Below are 21,327 nucleotides of genomic sequence, written 5' to 3'. Positions count from 1 at the left end.
GGTGGACAGAGTACCCTTCGTCGTCCAGTACTTCCCCGGAGCGGAGAAGCTACGGCATCTCCTCCGGAGCCTTCAACATGTCATTGATGAAGACGAACATCTCGCCAAGGCCATCCCCACACCCCCACTTCTTGCCTTCAAACAACCACGCAACCGCAAACAGACCATTGTCCGCAGCAAACTACCCAGCCTTCAGGAGAACAGTGACCACGACACCACACAACCCTGCCACAGCAACCTCTGCAAGATGTGCCGGATCATCGACACGGATGCCATCATCTCACGTGAGAACACCATCTACCAGGTACACGGTACCTACTCTTGCAACTCGGCCAACATTGTCTACCTGATACGCTGCAGGAAAGGATGTCCCGAGGCATGGTACATTGGGGAAACCATGCAGACGCTACGACAACGGATGAATGAACACCGCTCGACAATCACCAGGCAAGACTGTTCTCTTCCTGTGGGGGAGCACTTCAGCAGTCACAGGCATTCAGCCTTGGATCTTCAGGTAAGCGTTCTCCAAGGCGGCCTTCACGACGCACGACAGCGCAGAGTCGCTGAGCAGAAACTGATCGCCAAGTTCCGCACACATGAGAACGGCCTAAACCGGGATGTTGGATTTATGTCACATTATCAGTAACCCCCACAACCTGCCTCCTGGGCTTGTAGAATCTCACTAGCTGTTCTGTCTGGAGACAATACACATCTCTTTAACCTGTGTTTAATGTTCCCTCCACCCACATTGTCTGTACCTTTAAGACCTGGCTGGCTGTAGGATTCGCATTCTAATCAGTATTCTGTAACTTGATTTTGTCTGTTTGCACTGTTTGAGAGCACATTTCCACTCCATCTGACGAAGGAGCAGTGCTCCGAAAGCTTATGGTATTTGCTACCAAAGAAACCTGTTGGACTTTAACCTGGTGTTGTGAGACTTCTTATTGTGTTCACCCCAGTCCAACGCCGGCATCTCCACATCATATTAGTTTAAACCCTCCCCAACTGCTCTAGCAAACACTACCCCGAGGACATCAGTCCCAATCCTGTCCAGGTGTAACACATCCAATTTGTACAGGTCCCATCTCCCCGAGAACCAATCCCAATGCCCCAGGAATCTGAAACCCTCCTCCTGACACCATCTCTTCAGCCACGTGTTCATCCGATATATCCTGTCATTTCTACTCTGACTACCTATGGCACCGGTAGTAATCCTGAGATCACTATGTTTGAGGTCCGATTTCTTAACTTTATTCGTAGCTCCTTGTATTCTGCTTTTAGGACCTCATCCCTTTTTTTTAAACCTATGTTGTTTGTACCAGTGTGTACTACGACCACTGGCTGTTCACCCTCCCCCTTCCGAATGTCCTGCAGCCGCTCCGAGACATCCTTGACCCTAGCACCAGGGAGTCACGTTTGCAGCCACAGAAACGCCTGTCTATCCCCCTTACAATTGAATCCTCTATAACTATTGCACTGGCACACTTTTTACCCCTCCCCTCTGCAGCAGAACCAACCGTGGTGCAACGGGTTTGGCTGCTGCTGCTTTCCCCAGAGAAGTCATTCCCCTCAACAGTGCGGTATATCTGTTTTGCAGGGGAATGACCACAGGATTAAAAGTAAATATCAAAATTTTTGAGACAGATTGCAATTGATTTGCATGAAAAGACTTCTGGAGTCAATTAGATATCTTCGCCATGCAGAGGTAAGTTTTTATGGGACAAGATTTACCTCAAATTTGATGGATCCATTGTGAGCGCTGTCAAAAGCATTAAAGAGGTAATGAGCATACATACTGGCATCTGGAAAAAGAAAGAAGCAATAGTGCACTACAGCCTGTAACTGGGCAAAAATATCAAAAATCATCTCTGTAACTTTCTCTGTAATAATTTTTTATTAATAGGGGCTAGAGGTTATTCTGACCTCAGACAAGACACGAGTTAGATCTCAGCTGGAATGTTGGCAAAATCTTACTAAAAAATGGCAGTGTGTTGTTTCCAGTGAGAAAACCGGCATGCTTCTCTCCAGCGAAACCGGTCGGTTTCCTCTTCAGATCTTATGACATTCTGCCATAAAAGATTCAAGAGGGCATGCTTCAGACAATCATATAGGGAGATAGAGCAACATAAAGGCCAAACCCAGCTGCTCAGAGATTGGGCTCCCCAATCAGAACCTGACCAAACCTCATTTCCAGCCCATCCAGGCCCCCCTTCCTTTCTCCTGAAAGGAGTCGACACTCCTCTACCACTCACCCAAACCGCACCCCCCCCCCCTCCCCCGGATCATCAGCCCTACTCCCACCCCAACCTGAACAGGGCCCTTTCTTCATCCCCCTGATCAATGACACCTTCCAACCTTCTAACCCCGCCACACTCCTCCACCCCGCCTCTCCCCCACCCCGCCTCTCCCCAGATGCCATCGCTGGCATCCCCTGCTCCTGCGTCTGCTCCCAGCCACTACCACGTCATGCCAACCTGACAGTGCCAACCTGTGCCAAGAGGCAGTGCTGGGGCATTGCATAGCCACTTTTGGCTATGTCCCGCTCCCCCCAGGGTTTGACTGGGGGTGTCAATATCTGGCAAGGAGGCGTATTAATAATATTAAAATGTATGTAAATCAGGTTCACACCCATTGTGGGCATGGACCTGATGATGTCACCGGTAAGGGGCATGAAGATCCAAAATCATTATCTTGCCGGCAAGATCTGCGACTCCCAGATCTTGAGCCCCCACCAACATTCTGCGGACAGCGGGAGTGTGCTCAAGATCTTTAACCTTTCCAACATTTCTTAGATAAGGCAGGGTTGCAGAATTATCTCAAGATTCTGACTAATTCCTTGTCGGATGATCCCTGGAAGTTCAAACTTCCTGGACAATTCCTGCAGGCTCAGTGCATCAGAACGTCCACTGCATCCCAGCAATATTTTCAGTTGCATGTCCAGTCTCTGACATTCCAGAGATTGAGAGATTTTCCTATAATAATTTAATCAATTGGAATGTGTTCTCTGGGATCTGCTTGGTTTGGTGCTCTTTGCAACTTTTGGCACTGGATGCGGTCTCGGGTACCTTTGTTGGTCCCAGCTGAACTAACTGATACCAGGCAGAGTTCAGTTATCTGTGAGGGTTGGGTAGTTTTAACAATAGTCAGTTTGCCTGCACTGCGGTAACCCAGACCTGAAGCTTGGCCTCTGGGGGGTTTGGAAAATTCCCAGAACAGGGGAGAATTCAGAAGCAGTGAGTCCTGTCAGAAGAAATTTAACCCTATAAACGGTGGGCTGGTGTCAGGTGCTAAATAACAATTGAAACATTTAAAACCCAAACAAATGCCATCTTGAACCTGCACACTTCCCATTTTAATTAAGTTAGGATGTTTAATGGGGAACTAACCTGCTCCCAGGATATGAGCTGTTGATGTAAACATGTTACTGAGGCTGTGAGGCTCAGATTTTACTCAGCTCTGACTTTATTTCTGGTCAAGCTGAAGGGCTGTGTTATGGTGGAATTAAAGTGATGGGCACAAAATGGTTGCCTGGCACACAAAATGGTTACCTGGGAAGGGACATTAACAGGCACTGGCTTTTAGCACAGACAGTTACACAAAAGGTTAAAACCTGCAGGATCTGAATTGCTGCAGGAAGCTGGTCGGAGCTTGAGGCACTTTAGATAAGAGCAGCCCCAGAATAATGAGTCTGATAATAAGGTCAGCCACAGATGGGGACATAAATACATAAATGTAACAAGATCAGCCACTGAATGTATAGATCAAAACCAGTCATTGATAGAGGACATAACTGCATAAATGTATCCATTCTATGAACAATGATATGTTAACTGCCCATATCCGTACCTGTCTGCTTGTAACGATGTGTTAACTGTCGATGTCCGTATCTGTCTACTCAACTTGTAACGATGTGTTAATGGCTAATGTCCGTACTGCCTATTGTCTAAAAGGTATAAAAATGATCAACTACCATTGTGTAGTTGAGAAGGTAGCTGCTAAGTACTGCGGAGTACTAGTGCTTTCTCCGGAAGCTTTGTGTCCAAAATAAAACTGTATTGTTGAAACCTCCAAGTCTGACTCCGAAGTGGTAAATTTCCCACAACAATTGGCGTAGTCGGCAAGGATCTCATTGCTGGTAAGTCCGATCGATTGGCTACGATCGGAAAGCCGGGGTAGAGATCACTGAATCTGTGGGTGTCAGACGGGGTCAATAATACAGTTTAAAAGCGGTTAAAATTAAGGGGTATTTATAGTGATAAGTATTAATTGTATATGGTATAATGAGAAGTACTAACTGCTGATAGTGATAAGTAACTGTTACTTGTGCTGACCGACTAGAGGACAAGGAAATACCTGTCTCAAACGCGAAACCTTAGACCGGTTGTTAAGAGGGGAAATCCCCCACGCCAAGGTCAGAACCCTGAAGTGGGCTTAGAGGCACCAAGGGCACTTAGGATTGTGAAGCACAAGTGGCAAAGGTCGGTTAACATCAAACTCTGTAGTGGCGAACAAACACAGAGTTGCCACCTGTTTGCATGAAAGTTTGTATAGTTGGATACTGGACTGTCAATGTTGTAAAGCGGTGCGGAAAAGGAGCTGATCAACTCTGACCTAGAACCGGACTCCGGTGGAGAAACACATTGCCGGGGCGGTAATAGTGGAGCAGTGAGTATAAATTGAAACCCTGAGATGGTAGTGAAACACAGTGCTAGAGTAGTAATAGTGGCCGGGGGTAGTGAAGTCCCTACGGTAGAGAGCACACTTTGCTCGGAAGTAATCATGGCCGTACGGTGCCTAAAACACGTTGCCAAGGAGGCAATAGTGACCGGGGGTAGTGAAGTCTGCGAGATGACAGATAAAGAAGTTAAGAGAGGACCTGCAGGATCTCTTATTGAAGTGTACATGATAAACAAAGGCAAGCGTTAATAAAGAGGATGCAAAGGGATGGCTGGGATGCTTCTCAGATCTTAAAACAGCAGAGAAAGTGGATAGATGGGGAAAAGAGAAACAAGACAAAGAAGACAGGGGTATTATTAATACATCAGTTAGCTGGACTAATTGAGCAAGTAATCGCCTCTACTAAAAAGTGGAGTGAAGACAAAGAAAAGATTAGAGAGTTAGAATCCAGAGTAAGGGAACTGGAGAAATGAAACCAAGTGTTAGAAGAGAATCAATGGAGAGGGGAAACTGTTCCTCTACCTCCTTATGAGTCCACACAACAGGGACCAACTGCTCCTCCAGAGGAATGGGAAGCGCTAGAACACAACTTAGCGCCAGTAACCCGAGGGGGAACAGATGCGCAGCCAAAAGCAAATTATAAACCATTCACCCCAGGTGAGAGGCAGCAGATAATGGCTTCCCTGTGTAAATTACAACCTAGAAGCGCAAACACTAAATTCTGGGAAGAATTAGATACAATTTGGGTGGGACACCAATTACACCTGAGAGACGTACACCAGCTGGTCAGGGCAGCCTGTCCAGCGGATAAGTGGAGGCAGGTAGCGGGTGGACCCGCCGCTCCTCCAGCACAGGATTATAGTGGGGGACGGTGGACACATGTAGTCACCCTAACAGCAGAAATAGATGCCCAACAGGCACCCTTCACCCAATTCAAGACAGAAATTCAGAGAGTTTTAGGGAATGCTCCTACTAACTGGAGCAGAATTACCACAACCAAGCAGCTAAAGGCGGAAGGAGCTGCTGAATACGGGGAACGGTTGTTCCAAGTATACCAGGAATGCTAAGGGCAAGGAAACCCAGGTCGTGGGGATCGAGCGTTCATCCAGGCTTTTAAGGATGGACTCTCTAGTGCTCACCAAACCATCCTAAAAATGGGAGTGATTATGTCCCAAGATTGGTAGAATGGGCTAGTGGTGTACCAGGAGGCGGAGAGGAGAAATCCCAGACAAGAGCAAGGCTAGAAAGAGTAGCCGCTTACAGTAACGGGAATGGAACGAAGTCCAAACTGACTTGCCACAATTGTGGCTGACAAGGGCACTTTGCGAGGGATTGCGGGGTCCCAAGGAAAGGAAACAGATTTGGGAGCAGTGGGAAACATTGTAGCCACTGTAATAAACATGGACACAGAGAAGCAGTGTGTTGGGATAAACATGGGAGACCCCCGACCCGATCCATGACCACAGCAGAACCGGAGGAACCACAGGACCTCCGGGGTCAGCAAGATTGATGGTCTGCAGCCCCCATTCATAAGGGTAAGAAGGAGGGAAGGATTTATGTGTCTGCACTGGTAGGGGGCAGGCAATGTGAGATGCTGGTGGACACAGAAGGATCCATATCTGTCACCGACCTACCCTTACCCACTACAAGCAAAATGATTTACCTAACCGGGATAGGAGGGAACAAAACACCCGCCTACTTGAGCAAGACCACGTTAGTAGAAATAAATAATTTGTATATACCGATGAGGTTTTGAGTGTGTAAAAATAATGAGGGTACAATAATGGGAAATGATTTAATGAAAGAATATGAGATTTTGATAGGCTGTGGAAAGGGAGAATTAATCTGGCCAAGACAGGACGGTCGGAAAACTAGAATAGGGAAACTCACAAGTCACCTCGAAACTATTAAGGTGGCCACAGCCACCACCAGAAATTGGGAATTAGAGACAGGAGGGTTCGGAGCCATCTGTGCCTCCGTCCCCGGAGTATGGGCTAAAACAAAGTTAGATACCGGCTTAACTAAATGGACCCAATAAAAGGTACCTGGACCGGAGCATAAGCCCCATCAACAATACCCAATAAAACCAGAGGCAGAGAAAGCTGTAGTGGAGAGAGTTAAAGGGTTAGTGGAAAAAGGAATTCTGAGAGAAACCACGAGCACCACTAACTCCCCAACCTGGCCGGTAAGCAAACCTGACGGAAGCTATAGGCTCACGATAGATTACACCGGACTCAATAAAGTCACGTCCAAGTTGCACCCCATTGTAGCAAGCCCCTCGATAATCCTGAATGGACTGTCACAGGAGCACAAAATATTCACAGTATTGGAAATAGCCAACGGATTCTGGTCCCTACCCTTGGATCCCGAATCCCAAGACAAATTCGCCTTTACAGTGGGAAACAAACAGTACACTTGGACTCGCCTACCACAGGGATTCCATAACAGCCCCGCTATCTTCCATCGAGTAATGAGTGACAAACTGAACAGGGTAAAACTGCCAGAGGGTAGCACGAACCTACAACATGTAGATGATATCTTGATAGCTTCAGAATCCAAGTCAGGACATCAAGAAGCACTATATCTAGTATTAAACAAACTAAAAACCGCAGGGTTAAAGGTGAGCCCCAAAAAGGGACAAATCGGGAAAGCACAAGTCCTGTACCTAGGACACCTTATATCCCAAGGGCTTAAAGAAATGCCAACAGACCGAAAGAAGGCAGTACAACAAATGGCGCGACCCGTCACCATAAGAGGAGTCAGGAAGGTGCTGGGACTATTTAACTGTAGCCGGAGTTTCATCCCAGGATTCGCAAAATTGGCAGAACCTATACAAAGACTAGTCAAAGGGGGAAAACCAGCTTTAAATCCTGTAGAATGGGGACCCGAGCAGGAAGAGGCTTACAACAAACTAAAAACAGAACTGATATCAGCCCCTGGACTAAGATTACCAGATTCTAATAAAGACTTCCACATCCATTGTAGTAATGAGGGAGGGTTCTATTCTGCAGTGGTAACAGGACCATGGCGAACCAGGTACACGATACATACTCTTGCAACTCGGCCAACGTTGTCTACCTGATACGCTGCAGGAAAGGATGTCCCGAGGCATGGTACATTGGGGAAACCATGCAGACGCTACGACAACGGATGAATGAACACCGCTCGACATTCACCAGGCAAGACTGTTCTCTTCCTGTTTGGGGAGCACTTCAGCGGTCACGGGCATTCGGCCTCTGATCTTCACATAAGCGTTCTCCAAGGCGGCCTTCACGACACACGACAGCGCAGAGTCGCTGAGCAGAAACTGATAGCCAAGTTCCGCACACATGAGGACGGCCTCAACCGGGATCTTAGGTTCATGTCACACTATCTGTAACCCCCACAGCTTGCCTGGACTTGCAGAATCTCACTGGCAGTCCTGTCTGGAGACAATACACATCTCTTTAACCTGTGCTTAATGCTCTCTCCACTTACATTGTTTGTACCTTTAAGACTTGATTATCTGTAAAGACTGCATTCCAATCATTATTCTGTAAATTGAGTTTGTGTCTCTGTATGCCCTGTTTGTGAACATTTCTCCACTCCACCTGACAAAGGGGCAGCGCTCTGAAAGCTAGTGGCATTTGCTACCAAATAAACCTGTTGGACTTTAACCTGGTGTTGTTAAACTTCTTACTGACAAAAGGAGACCCATAGGTTATTATTCAACCACAGAAGGGCCGGTAGTCACCGGACAGCCAAGGTGCATAGCCGCCTTGGACTGCGCCGCCTGGGCCGTAAAGGTTAGCGAGCCAATAATAATAACAGGGAATATAATCCTTTACACCAAACACACCTTGGTGGAAATGCTGAACACGGGAAAGCTGAGGTCCATCTCAAACATGAGAAGGGCTAAATGGGAATGCTACCTCCAAGCAAATCCATAATAATAATAAGGGACACAGGAAATAACCCAGCAGAAGGGATTTTAGACACAGGAGAGCCACACAATTGTGGGGATATAGATATGGACGTAGAAGAAGGTAGGATAAAGGATGTACCTTTAACAACAGCTGAGGAGACCCTTTTTGTAGATGGTTCACGCAATATCATAGAAATCATAGAAACCCTACAGTACAGAAAGAGGCCATTCGGCCCATCGAGTCTGCACCGACCACAATCCCACCCAGGCCCCACCCCCACACCCCTACATATTTTACCCGCTAATCCCTCTAATCTACGCATCCCAGGACACTAAGGGGCAATTTTGGCATGGCCAATCAACCTAACCGCACATCTTTGGACTGTGGGAGGAAACCGGAGCACCCGGAGGAAACCCACGCAGACACGAGGAGAATGTGCAAACTCCACACAGACAGTGACCCAAGACGGGAATCGAACCCAGGTCCCTGGAGCTGTGAAGCAGCAGTGCTAACCACTGTGCTACCGTGCCGCCCAACCACTGTGCTACCGTGCCGCCCCTGGAATATGCTACCGTGCCGCCCCTGGAATATGTGGAAGGATCACCCCGGACAGTGTGGGCAGTAGTAAATGACAAACTAGAAACAGTAAGGTCAAAAAGGATTGACAGAGGTCTATCCGTGCAAGTGGCAGAACTAGTGGCACTCACACAGGCACCAGAGTTATCTGAAGGCAAAACGGTAAACATATATACAGATAGTCGGTACGCATTCGGGGTAATACATGACTATATGACAGCATGGGGTAGAAGGGGTTTCATAGCCACGGGAGGAACTCCTATTAAATACCAACAAAGAATTGAGGCATTGTTGAAAGCTAGTGAGAAACCTCGAGAAGCCGCAGTAATCAAAATTAAAGTGCACTAGAAAGAACCAGGAAGAGATAACCCGGACTGGTTAAATTTCAAAGGGAACCAAGCCGCAGATAGAGCAGCACAGTTAGCCTTAGAACAGGAGACAGTTGGCGAGCTGCCAATAGCAGCAACGGAACAGACAGGAGAGGAAATAGATATTCGGGACTTCCTCGAAAGAGGAAAAGGAGAAATGGAAAGCACAGGGTGCAGTCAAAGGGACTGATAACATTTGGAGACGAGAAGATAAGGTAATAGCACCAGAGTGCATACAAAACACCCTATTGGAACTACACCATGGACTCTCACATGCGGGTAGAGAGGCCATAATAACTAGTATAGGAAAGGAATGGTGGTGGAAAGGAATGGGGAGGGACATAGCCCGACACTGTCACCGATGCGTGACGTGCGCGCAACACAACCCTGGTCGACCCATAAAAATTCAGATGGAACACCAGCCCCGACCAAAGGGACGCTGGGAACATCTGCAAATAGATTTCACACGGCCACTACCACAACCCCATGGCAAATCCTATTGTCTGGTTATTATAGACCAGTTCACCAGGTGGGTAGAAGCGTTCCCTACTACAAATTGTACTGCTACCACGGTGGCTAGGATATTGGCAGAAGAGGTAATCCCTAGATGGGGAATACCCATACAAATCGATTCGGACCAAGGGACGCACTTCACCGGAAAGTTGGTAAAAACAGTGTGCCAATTGATGGGGATAAAACAAAAATTCCACATCCCTTACCACCCACAGAGTTCTGGAATGGTGGAACGTATGAATAGAACACTTAAGAATGCACTCGCTAAAGCCATACAAACATCGGGAAAAATGTGGACAGAAGTATTGCCCACTATATTAATGAGGCTAAGAGCTACCACAGACCGGACAACCGGATTAACCCCTTATGAACTGATGACAGGACGGGCGATGCAATTACCAGAAAGCATCATAACAGGTGGGACCGATGTAGGTCCACTAAAAGATAAAATCAGAAGATACGTTTTGGAACTAAGCGCCCAACTAAAAGGGATGCACAAATTGGTAAAAGATAATCAAGAAAAAAGAGACACAGAGAGAGAGCTTGAAATGCTCCCTGACGTCCCAACAGCAGGAAGTCGCGTCCTAGTAAAAACACTACCTGACAAACCAGGGTTTGCACAAAAATGGAATGGGCCATATGAAGTTATAATTAGTGGAGACACCTGTGCCTGTCTGGACATAAGAGGGAAAGGTGTATGGAAACATTAGACCCAGCTGAAATTACATGAAGAAATGAATGAATGAATTGAAGTGACCAGATTGCGTTCCCCAAAACAGGTGAAGACTACAAGCAAGAGTAACTGGTGCGTTCGGGTTGACAGTATAACTTTTGAAAATTGTATAACTTACAGTATTAGGATTGATACTTGCTCGTTGCGGACATGTATGAAATCGCGTATGTAACTGTATTACTTTGCGTTGTCGCGACTGTAAGCTTGACTGGGCTGGAGGATAACCTATTTTACAAAGCTCATATACACTTACACGGGAATCGAACTGTATGTTACCCGTTAGCCCAATCGGTAGAAGCCCTATTTGTGGCCATCCCTGGGTGGACCCCTCATGACTTATATACAGTGGATACATCAGACGCACCCTGTAAGGGACAAATTGGCAAATATAAAAGAGGTATGCAGGGAAGTTGTGTGGAACTTGTAAATCCCACAGATCCTGTGTGCAGGGGGCTCCAAAGGGTGGGAGGAAGAGCTTGCTCGGATAATGCAAGCTATCCGCTTTGTTTTACGGGGCAGGGATGGGGATGTGCCTATGCCTTGGTCCCCAAGAATGATTCCTGCGTACAGACGCAGTGTGTCCGTCAGCATTGTCGGGTAAATAGGGGTCAGTTTACTTGCACCTGTGATGAGCAGAAATGCCTGAATGTAACCGCGGGGAGGCAGCTGATTTGTGGACAGTGTAATGGGACTCCTGTCAGCTCAGCCGAATGGACATACCCACTTGATACTTACCAGGTGGTGGGATCAAACGGGGAGTCAAGTAAACCGAGCAATTGGTGGTATGAACAAACTAATAATCAGGACACTAAATGCTACCGGGCTAAGAAGGGATTTGTATTCATCTTCAATGGTACTTACACGACAGAAACCCCAACCCTCCCGATCCTTTTTGCAGTAGGAACAATAGGACCACTCACTGTTCCATGCCCTCACAAGGGGCATATCCGGAGAAAGATAGTAACTCGGGCTATCAGCAAAGAATTCTGCGCTGATTGGAAACCCCGGGCACAATGGGATCATCACTGGGATACGGGTTCCTCGGAGCCCTATCTCTGGGGAGGGCAGCAAGAGTAATTAGTGCAAAAAATAGGAATCATATTGTCTGTGGACTAACAGTCCTGGGAAACAGCACTTCAAAAGCACTGGAGGCTGTCAACCAAGAAATTGCTGAATTGAGATTATATGTACAGCAGACACGATACGCAGTGGACTACCAGTTAGCACAAGGGGGAGTATGTACAATCATAGGAAACAAATGCATAACCCATGTCACAGACGAATCCTATAACATTACCCAAGGCATTAATAACATCAGAGAACAACTGTTGCCTAATTGTTGGATGCCTTAATGTCTGTTGTAAAACAATGGTGACACGGATTGTAAGAAGCTTAACAACACCAGGTTAAAGTCCAACAGGTTTATTTGGTAGCAAAAGCCACAATGGCTTTTGCTACCAAATAAACCTGTTGGACTTTAACCTGGTGTTGTTAAGCTTCTTACTGTGTTGTTACTAATTGTTGTTACTTCTTACTAATTGTTCCTTGTTTCTCGTTTCAAGGCTTCATTCTATGATCATCTTGCTGGTGCCAGTACAGAGCGAGACTGCGGATAGTTGGGAACCTGTCTCGGGGGCAGGGAATTCATATGGTGTTCATGGAAGTGGAAATGACTAGGGTTGGGAAGCATTTTCCGATCAGGGCCATTGTGATCTCCTGGACTCGTTTCAATCGCCTCAGGGGGTCGGAGAGGAATTTCCCAGATTATTTTTTTCCCCATATTGGCCCTGGGGTTTTTCACTCTAGGTTTTCGCCTCTCCCTGGGGATCACATGGTCTGGAATAGGGGGTGGGGGTGAGTTAATAGGTTGTAATGAACAAAGCATCGTAGCTGTGAGGGACAGCTCGGTGGATAGGATATTGGTATGTAGATAGGCTGAAAAAATTGGGCGGGGATCCTGGATTCAGGATTCAATCCTGGACCGGGGAGCGGCGCGGGCTTGGAGGGCCGAAGGGCCTGTTCCTGTGCTGTATTGTTCTTTGTTCTTTTGTTCTTTGTGTTTACCCCAGCCCAACGCCGGCATCTCCACATCATGACACAGATTGTGCCAGGAGCCAGTGTAACCAGCGAGGAAGAATACATGATGGGAACCCCTGAAAACGCCAAAAGCTACGAAGAAGAAAAAAAGATGGACCTCTACCTGTGAAGATGCAGGTGTTGGTCTGGGGATTATTAAATAATAATCCTGACCAAAAACGGGGAGTGTTATGGTGGAATTAAAATGATGGACACGAAATGGTTGCCTGGCACACAAAATGGTTACCTGGGAAGGGACATTAACAGGCACTGGCTTTTAGCACAGACAGTTACACAAAAGGTTAAAAGCTGCAGGATCTGAATTGTTGCAGGAAGTTGGTCAGAGCTTGAGGCACTTTAGATAAGGGCAGACCCAGAACAATGAGTCTGATAATGTCAGCAAATACCATTAGCTTTCGGAGCGCTGCTCCTTCGTCAGATGGAGTGGAAATTTCCACTCCATCTGACGAAGGAGCAGTGCTCCGAAAGCTAATGGTATTTGCTACCAAATAAACCTGTTGGACTTTAACCTGGTGTTGTTAAAACTCTTACTGTGTTCACCCCAGTCCAACGCCAGCATCTCCACATAATAAGGTCAGCCACAGATGGGAACATAAATACATAAATGTAACAAGATCAGTCACTGAATGTATAGATCGAAACCAGTCATTGATGGAGGACATAACTGCATAAATGTATCCATTCTACGAACAATGATATGTTAACTGCCCATATCCGTACCTGTCTGCTTGTAACGATGTGTTAACTATCGATGTCCGTATCTGTCTACTCAACTTGTAACGATGTGTTAACGGCTAATGTCCGTACTGCCTATTGTCTAAAAGGTATGAAAATGATCAACTACCATTGTGTCGTTGAGAAGGTAGCTGCCAAGTACTGCGGAGTCCCGAAGCTTTGTGTCCGAAATAAAACTGTATTGTTGAAACCTCCAAGTCTGACTCCGAAGTGGTAAATTTCCCACAACAGCTGCAAGGACTGCTGTGTGGAAAAGGTAACTGCGTTTCCATCACCAAGTTACCACCAATACGTCTCCTGCTCCACCAGAGGCCCAAACATCCTAGATCACTGCTACACAAATATCAAACATGCCTACCGCTCTATCGCCCGCCCACACTTTGGCAAATCAGACCACAAGGCTGTGCTCCTACTCCCAGCTTACAAGCAAAAACTGAAGCGGGAGAATCCATCAAAGAGAGCCGTGTAATGTTGGTCTGAGGAATCGGATGATCTCCTACGGGGCTGCTTGGAGTCAGTGGATTGGTCAGTATTTAAAAACTCTGTGACCAGCCTGAATGAGTACACCACTACAGTAACTGACTTCATTAGTAAGTGTGGAGAAGACTGTGTGCCAAAGAAGCAAATCCGTGTGTTCCCCAACTGGAAACCATGGATGAACAGGGATATCCACTGCTTGCTGAAGTCCAGGTCTGAGGCGTTCAAGTCAGGCGACACTGACTTATACAAGAAATGATGTGGAGATGCCAGCGTTGGACTGGGGTAAACACAGTAAGAAGTCTCACAACACCAGGTTAAAGTCCAACAGGTTTATTTGGTAGCAAAAGCCACTAGCTTTCGGAGCGCTCACTGCTCCTTCGTCAGGTCCACAGCAGACTTCATTGCCCTGGCCCTGCACTCAACCCTGGAACACCTGGATAACAAGGACACCAATGTCAGACTCCTATTTATTGACTACAGTTCAGCCTTCAACATTATTATTCCCACAAAACCCATCTCCAAACTTCGTGGCCTGGGCCTCGGCACCTCCCTCTGCGACTGGATCCTGAACTTCCTAACCCACAGACCACAATCAGTAAGGATAGGCAACAACACCTCCTCCACAATCATGCTCAACACCGGTGCCCCACAAGGCTGTGTTCTCAGCGCCCTACTATACTCCTTATACACCTATGACTGTGTGGCCAAATTCCCTGCAATTCGATTTTCAAGTTTGCTGACGACACCACCGTAGTGGGTCGGATCTCAAACAATGACGAGACTGAGTACAGGAATGAGATAGAGAATCTGGTGAACTGGTGTGGCAACAATAATCTCTCCCTCAATGTCAACAAAACGAAGGAGATTGTCATCGACTTCAGGAAGCGTAAAGGAGAACATGCCCCTGTCTACATCAATGGGGACAAAGTAGAAAGGGTAGAGAGCTTCAAGTTTTTAGGTGTCCAGATCACCAACAACCTTCCTGGTCCCCCCATGCCGACACTATAGTTAAGAAAGCCCACCAACGCCTCTACTTTCTCAGAACATAAGAACATAAGAACATAAGAAATAGGAGCAGGAGTAGGCCATCTAGCCCCTCGAGCCTGCCCCGCCATTCAATAAGATCATGGCTGATCTGACGTGGATCAGTACCACTTACCCGCCTGATCCCCATAACCCTTAATTCCCTTACCGATCAGGAATCCATCCATCCGCGCCTTAAACATATTCAGCGAGGTAGCCTCCACCACCTCAGTGGGCAGAGAATTCCAGAGATTCACCACCCTCTAAGGAAGACTAAGGAAATTTGGCATGTCAGCTACAACTCTCATCAACTTTTATAGATGCACCATAGAAAGCATTCTTTCTGGTTGTATCACAGCTTGGTATGGCTCCTGCTCTGCCCAAGACCATAAGGAACCACAAAAGGTCGTGAATGTAGCCCAATCCATCACGCAAACCAGCCTCCCATCCATTGACTCTGTCTACACTTCCCGCTGCCTTGGCAAAGCAGCCAGCATAATTAAGGACCCCATGCATCCTAGACATTCTCTCTTCCACCTTCTTCCTTCGGGAAAAAGATACAGAAGTCTGAGGTCAGGTACCAACCGACTCAAGAACAGCTTCTTCTCTGCTGCCGTCTGACTTTTGAATGGACTTACTTTGCATTAAATTGATCTTTCTGTACACCCTAGCTATGACTGCAACTCTACATTCTGCACTCTCTTGTTTCCTTCTCTATGAACTTGTTTTGTCTGTATAGCGCACAAGAAACAATACTTTTCACTGTATGTTAATACATGTGACAATAATAAATCAAATCAAATCAAAAACTTCTGGACCAGGAGAAGCTGCATTTTCCACACCAGGCCCGAAACCTCCAAAATGAGTTGCTTCCGTTCTATGATCAGACTGAACCCTGGGAGTTTGATTTCCTGCTACAATCTCCACCAACGGCAAACCTCTGGGTATTGTGGCCAGTGGGGCACCAGGACCATCACCAAAATAGTGCCTGGAATCTTCCCAAAATTGCCTCGGGCAAAAAGTGTGAAGTTGGCAGGCTGCTTATCTCATCATTTGAACAGCACTTGGTGAAATTTCAGGTGAGATTCACACAGTCAGGCGGGGCCAAAGAAAGCTGGCAAAAACGCCAGGAATCCCGAGATTTAAAGGGTAGTCCAATCTCCAATTTAACTAAACGGCGCTGAAACTCCCTCCACAGAAATGGGGAACCCCCCAACGGATATCGTGACCATCCACGGATAAGTGGGAAACCATCCCCCCCGGCACCAAGGCCATCGAGGCCCCAAACGCAGATGGACAACCCCCTTCCCGTTGCGATGAAGACGGAACAATCACTGTTAAGTCTGCTGAGGTAATGTTAATTTATGCAAATAAGACACACGTCCTTCCTGCCTGTGAACCTGATTACATCACCAGCGCGTGCCGGGAAGGTCTTGTTCTGAGATCTCACCGGCGCAAATGGTCTGGCAGGATTTAGCAGACATTACAGGATTTGCACCCACGATGGGTAGGGCCGTTAGATCTTGGCTTTTAGATTGTGTTTAGCAAAGACACTTTGAGAATCAGTATCAGATAGTTTGAGAGATGACACTACATTTAGCAGCTATAAATAATGTTTGGGAGAGACTGTTGATTTGGGCTGTGGTTCCCAAAGCTCTCCACCTCTGAGAGATGCCTCACCTCATGTTTGCGTCTGTTCAGATACAGTGAAAGAGGCTGGGTGCTTTGATTAATAAAAACTGCTTTTCCATTGCCTCAAAGATGGCAGAAGATAAACTATATAGCCGTTGGAGATTTTTCATCAAACAATTCCAATGTCCTGAAGATGATTCACTTCATAGATTAAGGAGGACATATGAAACAAAGGCAGTTATTTCAGGTATTGGAATCATTTTATGTAATCTCAGTCACTCACCTCCCTGTGGAAAAAACTGAGAGTAAATCTGTTTGAAAGTCTCCTCATTGACAACACCACTGGGACATTCCTGGAAGAAAAAAAATATAGAGAAATGAAAAGAAGACATGGAGCAGAAGAATTAATGAAATGCTCTGTTTGAAAATCACACAGGTATGCTGAATGCAAACTCAAAAACAGAAACCAATGCTGAAAGGAAACTCAAACAATACTGAATATAAACTCAGTGGGCAGTACAGTGGCACAGTAGTTAGCACTGCTGCCTCAAAGCGTGATGGACCTGGGTTCAATTCCAGCCTCGGGTGACTGGAGTTTGCATGTTCTCCCCGTGTCTGCGTGGGTTTCCTCTGGGTGCTCTGGTTTCCTCCCACACTCCGAAGGTGTGCAGGTAGGTGCGTTGGCCATGCTAAATTGCTTCTTAGTGTCAGGGTGGGGTCACAGGGATAGGGCCTGGGTGGGATTGTTGTGGGTGCAGGCTTGATGGGTTGAATGGCCTCCTTTTGTACTGTATGGATTACAAAAACTCAATAACACAAACCAACACTGTGGGCGGAATTTCCCAAAATGTTTCTGTGTCATAACAGCAAGGAAACAGGTTTTATTTGCGTTGGCCTTTTCAGCACGTCCACTCGACTCTTGTCACCCCATACAAGATTAGGTCCATGGCCCTCTGGAACAGAGATAGGTGACATGATGCCAAAAGGAAACTGCTTATAACAGAACAGGCCCTGTGTGTGACGATCGTTAGCGGTGGCTGTGAATCCTTCAGTACCCCCCCATCTGCAAACAGGCTTGCGATAGGTCCATTTTGAAGAATACCTTTCCCCCTTCCAGACCACTGAATAGGTCCTTAATGAGAGGAAGCGGGTATTGGTCCACACACAAGGCTGGGTTTACTGTCACTTTAAAATCTGTCTGATTTAAAAACTGGAGCAATTGGGATGGCCCATTCACTGTGGTCACTGGTTCCAATGCCCCCAGATCCACCAGCCATTCCAATTCAGCATCCATCTTAAGCCTAATGGTGTACAGTACCAGACGTGCCTTTAAACAGGCATCTGGCTTCAGCCGTAATTTAACCTTGACATCCTTCATCTCTCCAAGGGTTCCTTGAAAGACATGTTTAAATTTTTCCAAGATATAGAACATAGAACATAGAACATAGAACATTACAGCGCAGAACAGGCCCTTCGGCCCACGATGTTGCACCGACCAGTTAAAAAAAAAACTGTGACCCTCCAACCTAAACCAATTTCTTTTCGTCCATGAACCTATCTACGGATCTCTTAAACGCCCCCAAACGAGGCGCATTTACTACTGATGCTGGCAGGGCATTCCAATCCCTCACCACCCTCTGGGTAAAGAACCTACCCCTGACATCGGTTCTATAACTACCCCCCCTCAATTTAAAGCCATGCCCCCTCGTGCTGGATTTCTCCATCAGAGGAAAAAGGCTATCACTATCCACCCTATCTAAACCTCTAATCATCTTATATGTTTCAATAAGATCCCCTCTTAGCCGCCGCCTTTCCAGCGAAAACAATCCCAAATCCCTCAGCCTCTCCTCATAGGATCTCCCCTCCATACCAGGCAACATCCTGGTAAACCTCCTCTGCACCCTCTCCAAAGCCTCCACATCCTTCCTGTAATGTGGGGACCAGAACTGCACACAGTACTCCAAGTGCGGCCGCACCAGAGTTGTGTACAGTTGCAACATAACGCTACGACTCCTAAATTCAATCCCCCTACCAATAAACGCCAAGACACCATATGCCTTCTTAACAACCTTATCTACTTGATTCCCAACTTTCAGGGATCTATGCACACATACACCTAGATCCCTCTGCTCCTCCACACTATTCAAAGTCCTCCCGTTAGCCCTATACTCAACACATCTGTTATTCCTACCAAAGTGAATTACCTCACACTTCTCCGCATTAAACTCCATCCGCCACCTCTCGGCCCAACTTTGCAACCTGTCTAAGTCTTCCTGCAAACTACGACACCCTTCCTCACTGTCTACCACACCACCGACTTTGGTGTCATCAGCAAATTTGCTAATCCACCCAACTATACCCTCATCCAGATCATTAATAAATATTACAAACAGCAGTGGCCCCAAAACAGATCCCTGAGGTACACCACTTGTAACCGCACTCCATGATGAATATTTACTATCAACCACCACCCTCTGTTTCCTATCCGCTAGCCAATTCCTGATCCAATTTCCTAGATCACCCCCAATCCCATACATCTGCATTTTCTGCAGAAGCCTACCATGGTGAACCTTATCAAACGCCTTACTAAAATCCATATATACCACGTCCACTGCCTTGCCCCCATCCACCTCCTTGGTCACTTTCTCAAAAAACTCAATAAGGTTAGTAAGGCACGACCTACCTGCCACAAAACCATGCTGACTATCACCTATCAATTCATTACTCTCCAAATAACTATAAATCCTATCCCTTATAATTTTTTCCAACATCTTGCCGACAACAGAAGTGAGACTCACCGGTCTATAATTCCCGGGGAAGTCTCTGTTCCCCTTCTTAAACAATGGGACAACATTCGCTAACCTCCAATCTTCTGGTACTATACCAGAGGCCAACGACGACCTGAAGATCAGAGCCAGAGGCTCTGCAATCACTTCTCTTGCCTCCCAGAGAATCCTTGGATAAATCCCATCCGGACCAGGGGATTTATCTATTTTCAGACCCTCCAGAATATCCTGCACATCCTCCTTATCAACTGTAATACTGTCTATTCTACTCCCTTGCAACCCAGTGTCCTCCTCAGCTATATTCATGTCCCCTTGCGTGAACACCGAAGAGAAATATTGGTTCAATGCTTCACCAATCTCCTCCGGTTCCACACATAACTTCCCTCTGCCATCTATAACTGGCCCTAAACTTGCCCTAACCAACCTTCTGTTCTTGACATACCTATAGAACGCCTTAGGATTCTCTTTAACCCTATCCGCCAAAGTCTTCTCATGTCCCCTTTTAGCCCTTCTAAGCTCGCTCTTCAACTCCCTCTTAGCCAATCTAAAGCTTTCTAGTGCACTACCCGAGTGCTCACGTCTCATCCGAACATAAGCCTCCTTTTTCTTTTTAACCAACAAAGAAACTTTTTTGGTGCACCACGGTTCCCTAGCCCTACCAATTCCTCCTTGCCTGACAGGGACATACCTATCACAGACTCGCAGTAGCTGCTCCTTGAAAAAATTCCACATGTCGGACGTTCCCAGTCCCTGTAATCTCCTAGTCCAACCTATGTTTCCTAATTCTCTCCTAATAGCCTCATAATTACCCTTCCCCCAGCTAAAACCATTGGCCCGAGGTTCATGCCTATCCCTTTCCATCACTAAGGTGAACGTAACCGAATTGTGGTCACTATCACCAAAATGCACACCAACTTCCAAGTCTAGCACCTGGTCTGGCTCATTTCCCAGCACCAGATCCAATATAGCCTCACCTCTAGTTGGCCTGTCTACATACTGAGTCAAAAAACCTTCCTGCACGCTTTGAACAAAAACTGACCCCTCTAACGAGCTAGAGCTATAACAATTCCAGTCAATATTAGTCAAGTTAAAATCCCCCATAACAATTGCCCTATTACTTTCACTCCTAAGCAGGATTGACTCCGCAATCCTTTCCTCAACCTCTCTAGAACTTTTAGGAGGTCTATAAAAGACTCCCAACAGGGTGACCTCTCCTCTCCTATTTCTAATCTCCGCCCATACTACCTCAACAGATAAGTCCTCATCAAACCTCCTCTCTGACACTGTGATACAATCTCTGACCAATAATGCTACCCCTCCCCCTCTTCTACCTCCTTCCCTACTTCGACTAAAACATTTGAACCCCGGGACCTGCAGCATCCATTCCTGCCCCTGCTCTATCCATGTCTCTGAAATAGCCACAACATCGAAGTCCCAGGTACTGATCCACGCTGCAAGTTCACCCACTTTATTGCGAATACTCCTGGCATTGAAGTATACACATTTCAAACCCTGCTCCACCCCACCTCTGCAATGCCGTGCATTGCAGTCCCCATCCATGCATCCCTCACTTTCAGCCCCACTACTCAGGATCCCTCCCCCCCCCCGAATCAGTTTAAACCTCCCTGCATGGCCTTAGCAAATTTACCCCCCAGGATATTGGTCCCCTTCTGATTAAGGTGTAGACCATCCTTCTCATAGAGGTCACACCTTCCCCAGTACGAGCCCCAATTGCTTAAGTACCTGAACCCCTCCCTCCTGCACCATCCCCTCAGCCATGAATTCAAACCTTCCCTCTCCCT

The 21,327-nt window shown here is 46.8% G+C and overlaps 1 protein-coding gene across 1 annotated transcript in view; it reads right to left on the bottom strand.

The window, feature by feature from the left end:
* The window catches only part of LOC144505574 (A-type potassium channel modulatory protein KCNIP1-like), a 98,305-nt gene that overhangs the window by 25,278 nt on the left and 51,700 nt on the right, over positions 1 to 21,327 (bottom strand). Inside the window, exons 3-4 of the mRNA XM_078231694.1 lie at positions 17,023 to 17,092; positions 1,732 to 1,802 (exon numbers count right to left, since the gene is read on the bottom strand). Of these exons, the coding sequence (XP_078087820.1) occupies positions 1,732 to 1,802; positions 17,023 to 17,092 (141 nt within the window). The remainder of the gene's footprint in view (positions 1 to 1,731; positions 1,803 to 17,022; positions 17,093 to 21,327) is intronic.

Source organism: Mustelus asterias, chromosome 16 (assembly GCF_964213995.1).
Source record: "Mustelus asterias chromosome 16, sMusAst1.hap1.1, whole genome shotgun sequence".
NCBI lineage: Eukaryota > Metazoa > Chordata > Chondrichthyes > Carcharhiniformes > Triakidae > Mustelus > Mustelus asterias.
The sequence above is the reverse complement of the archived record's forward strand: the minus strand, read 5'-3'. Positions and strand labels throughout refer to the sequence as shown.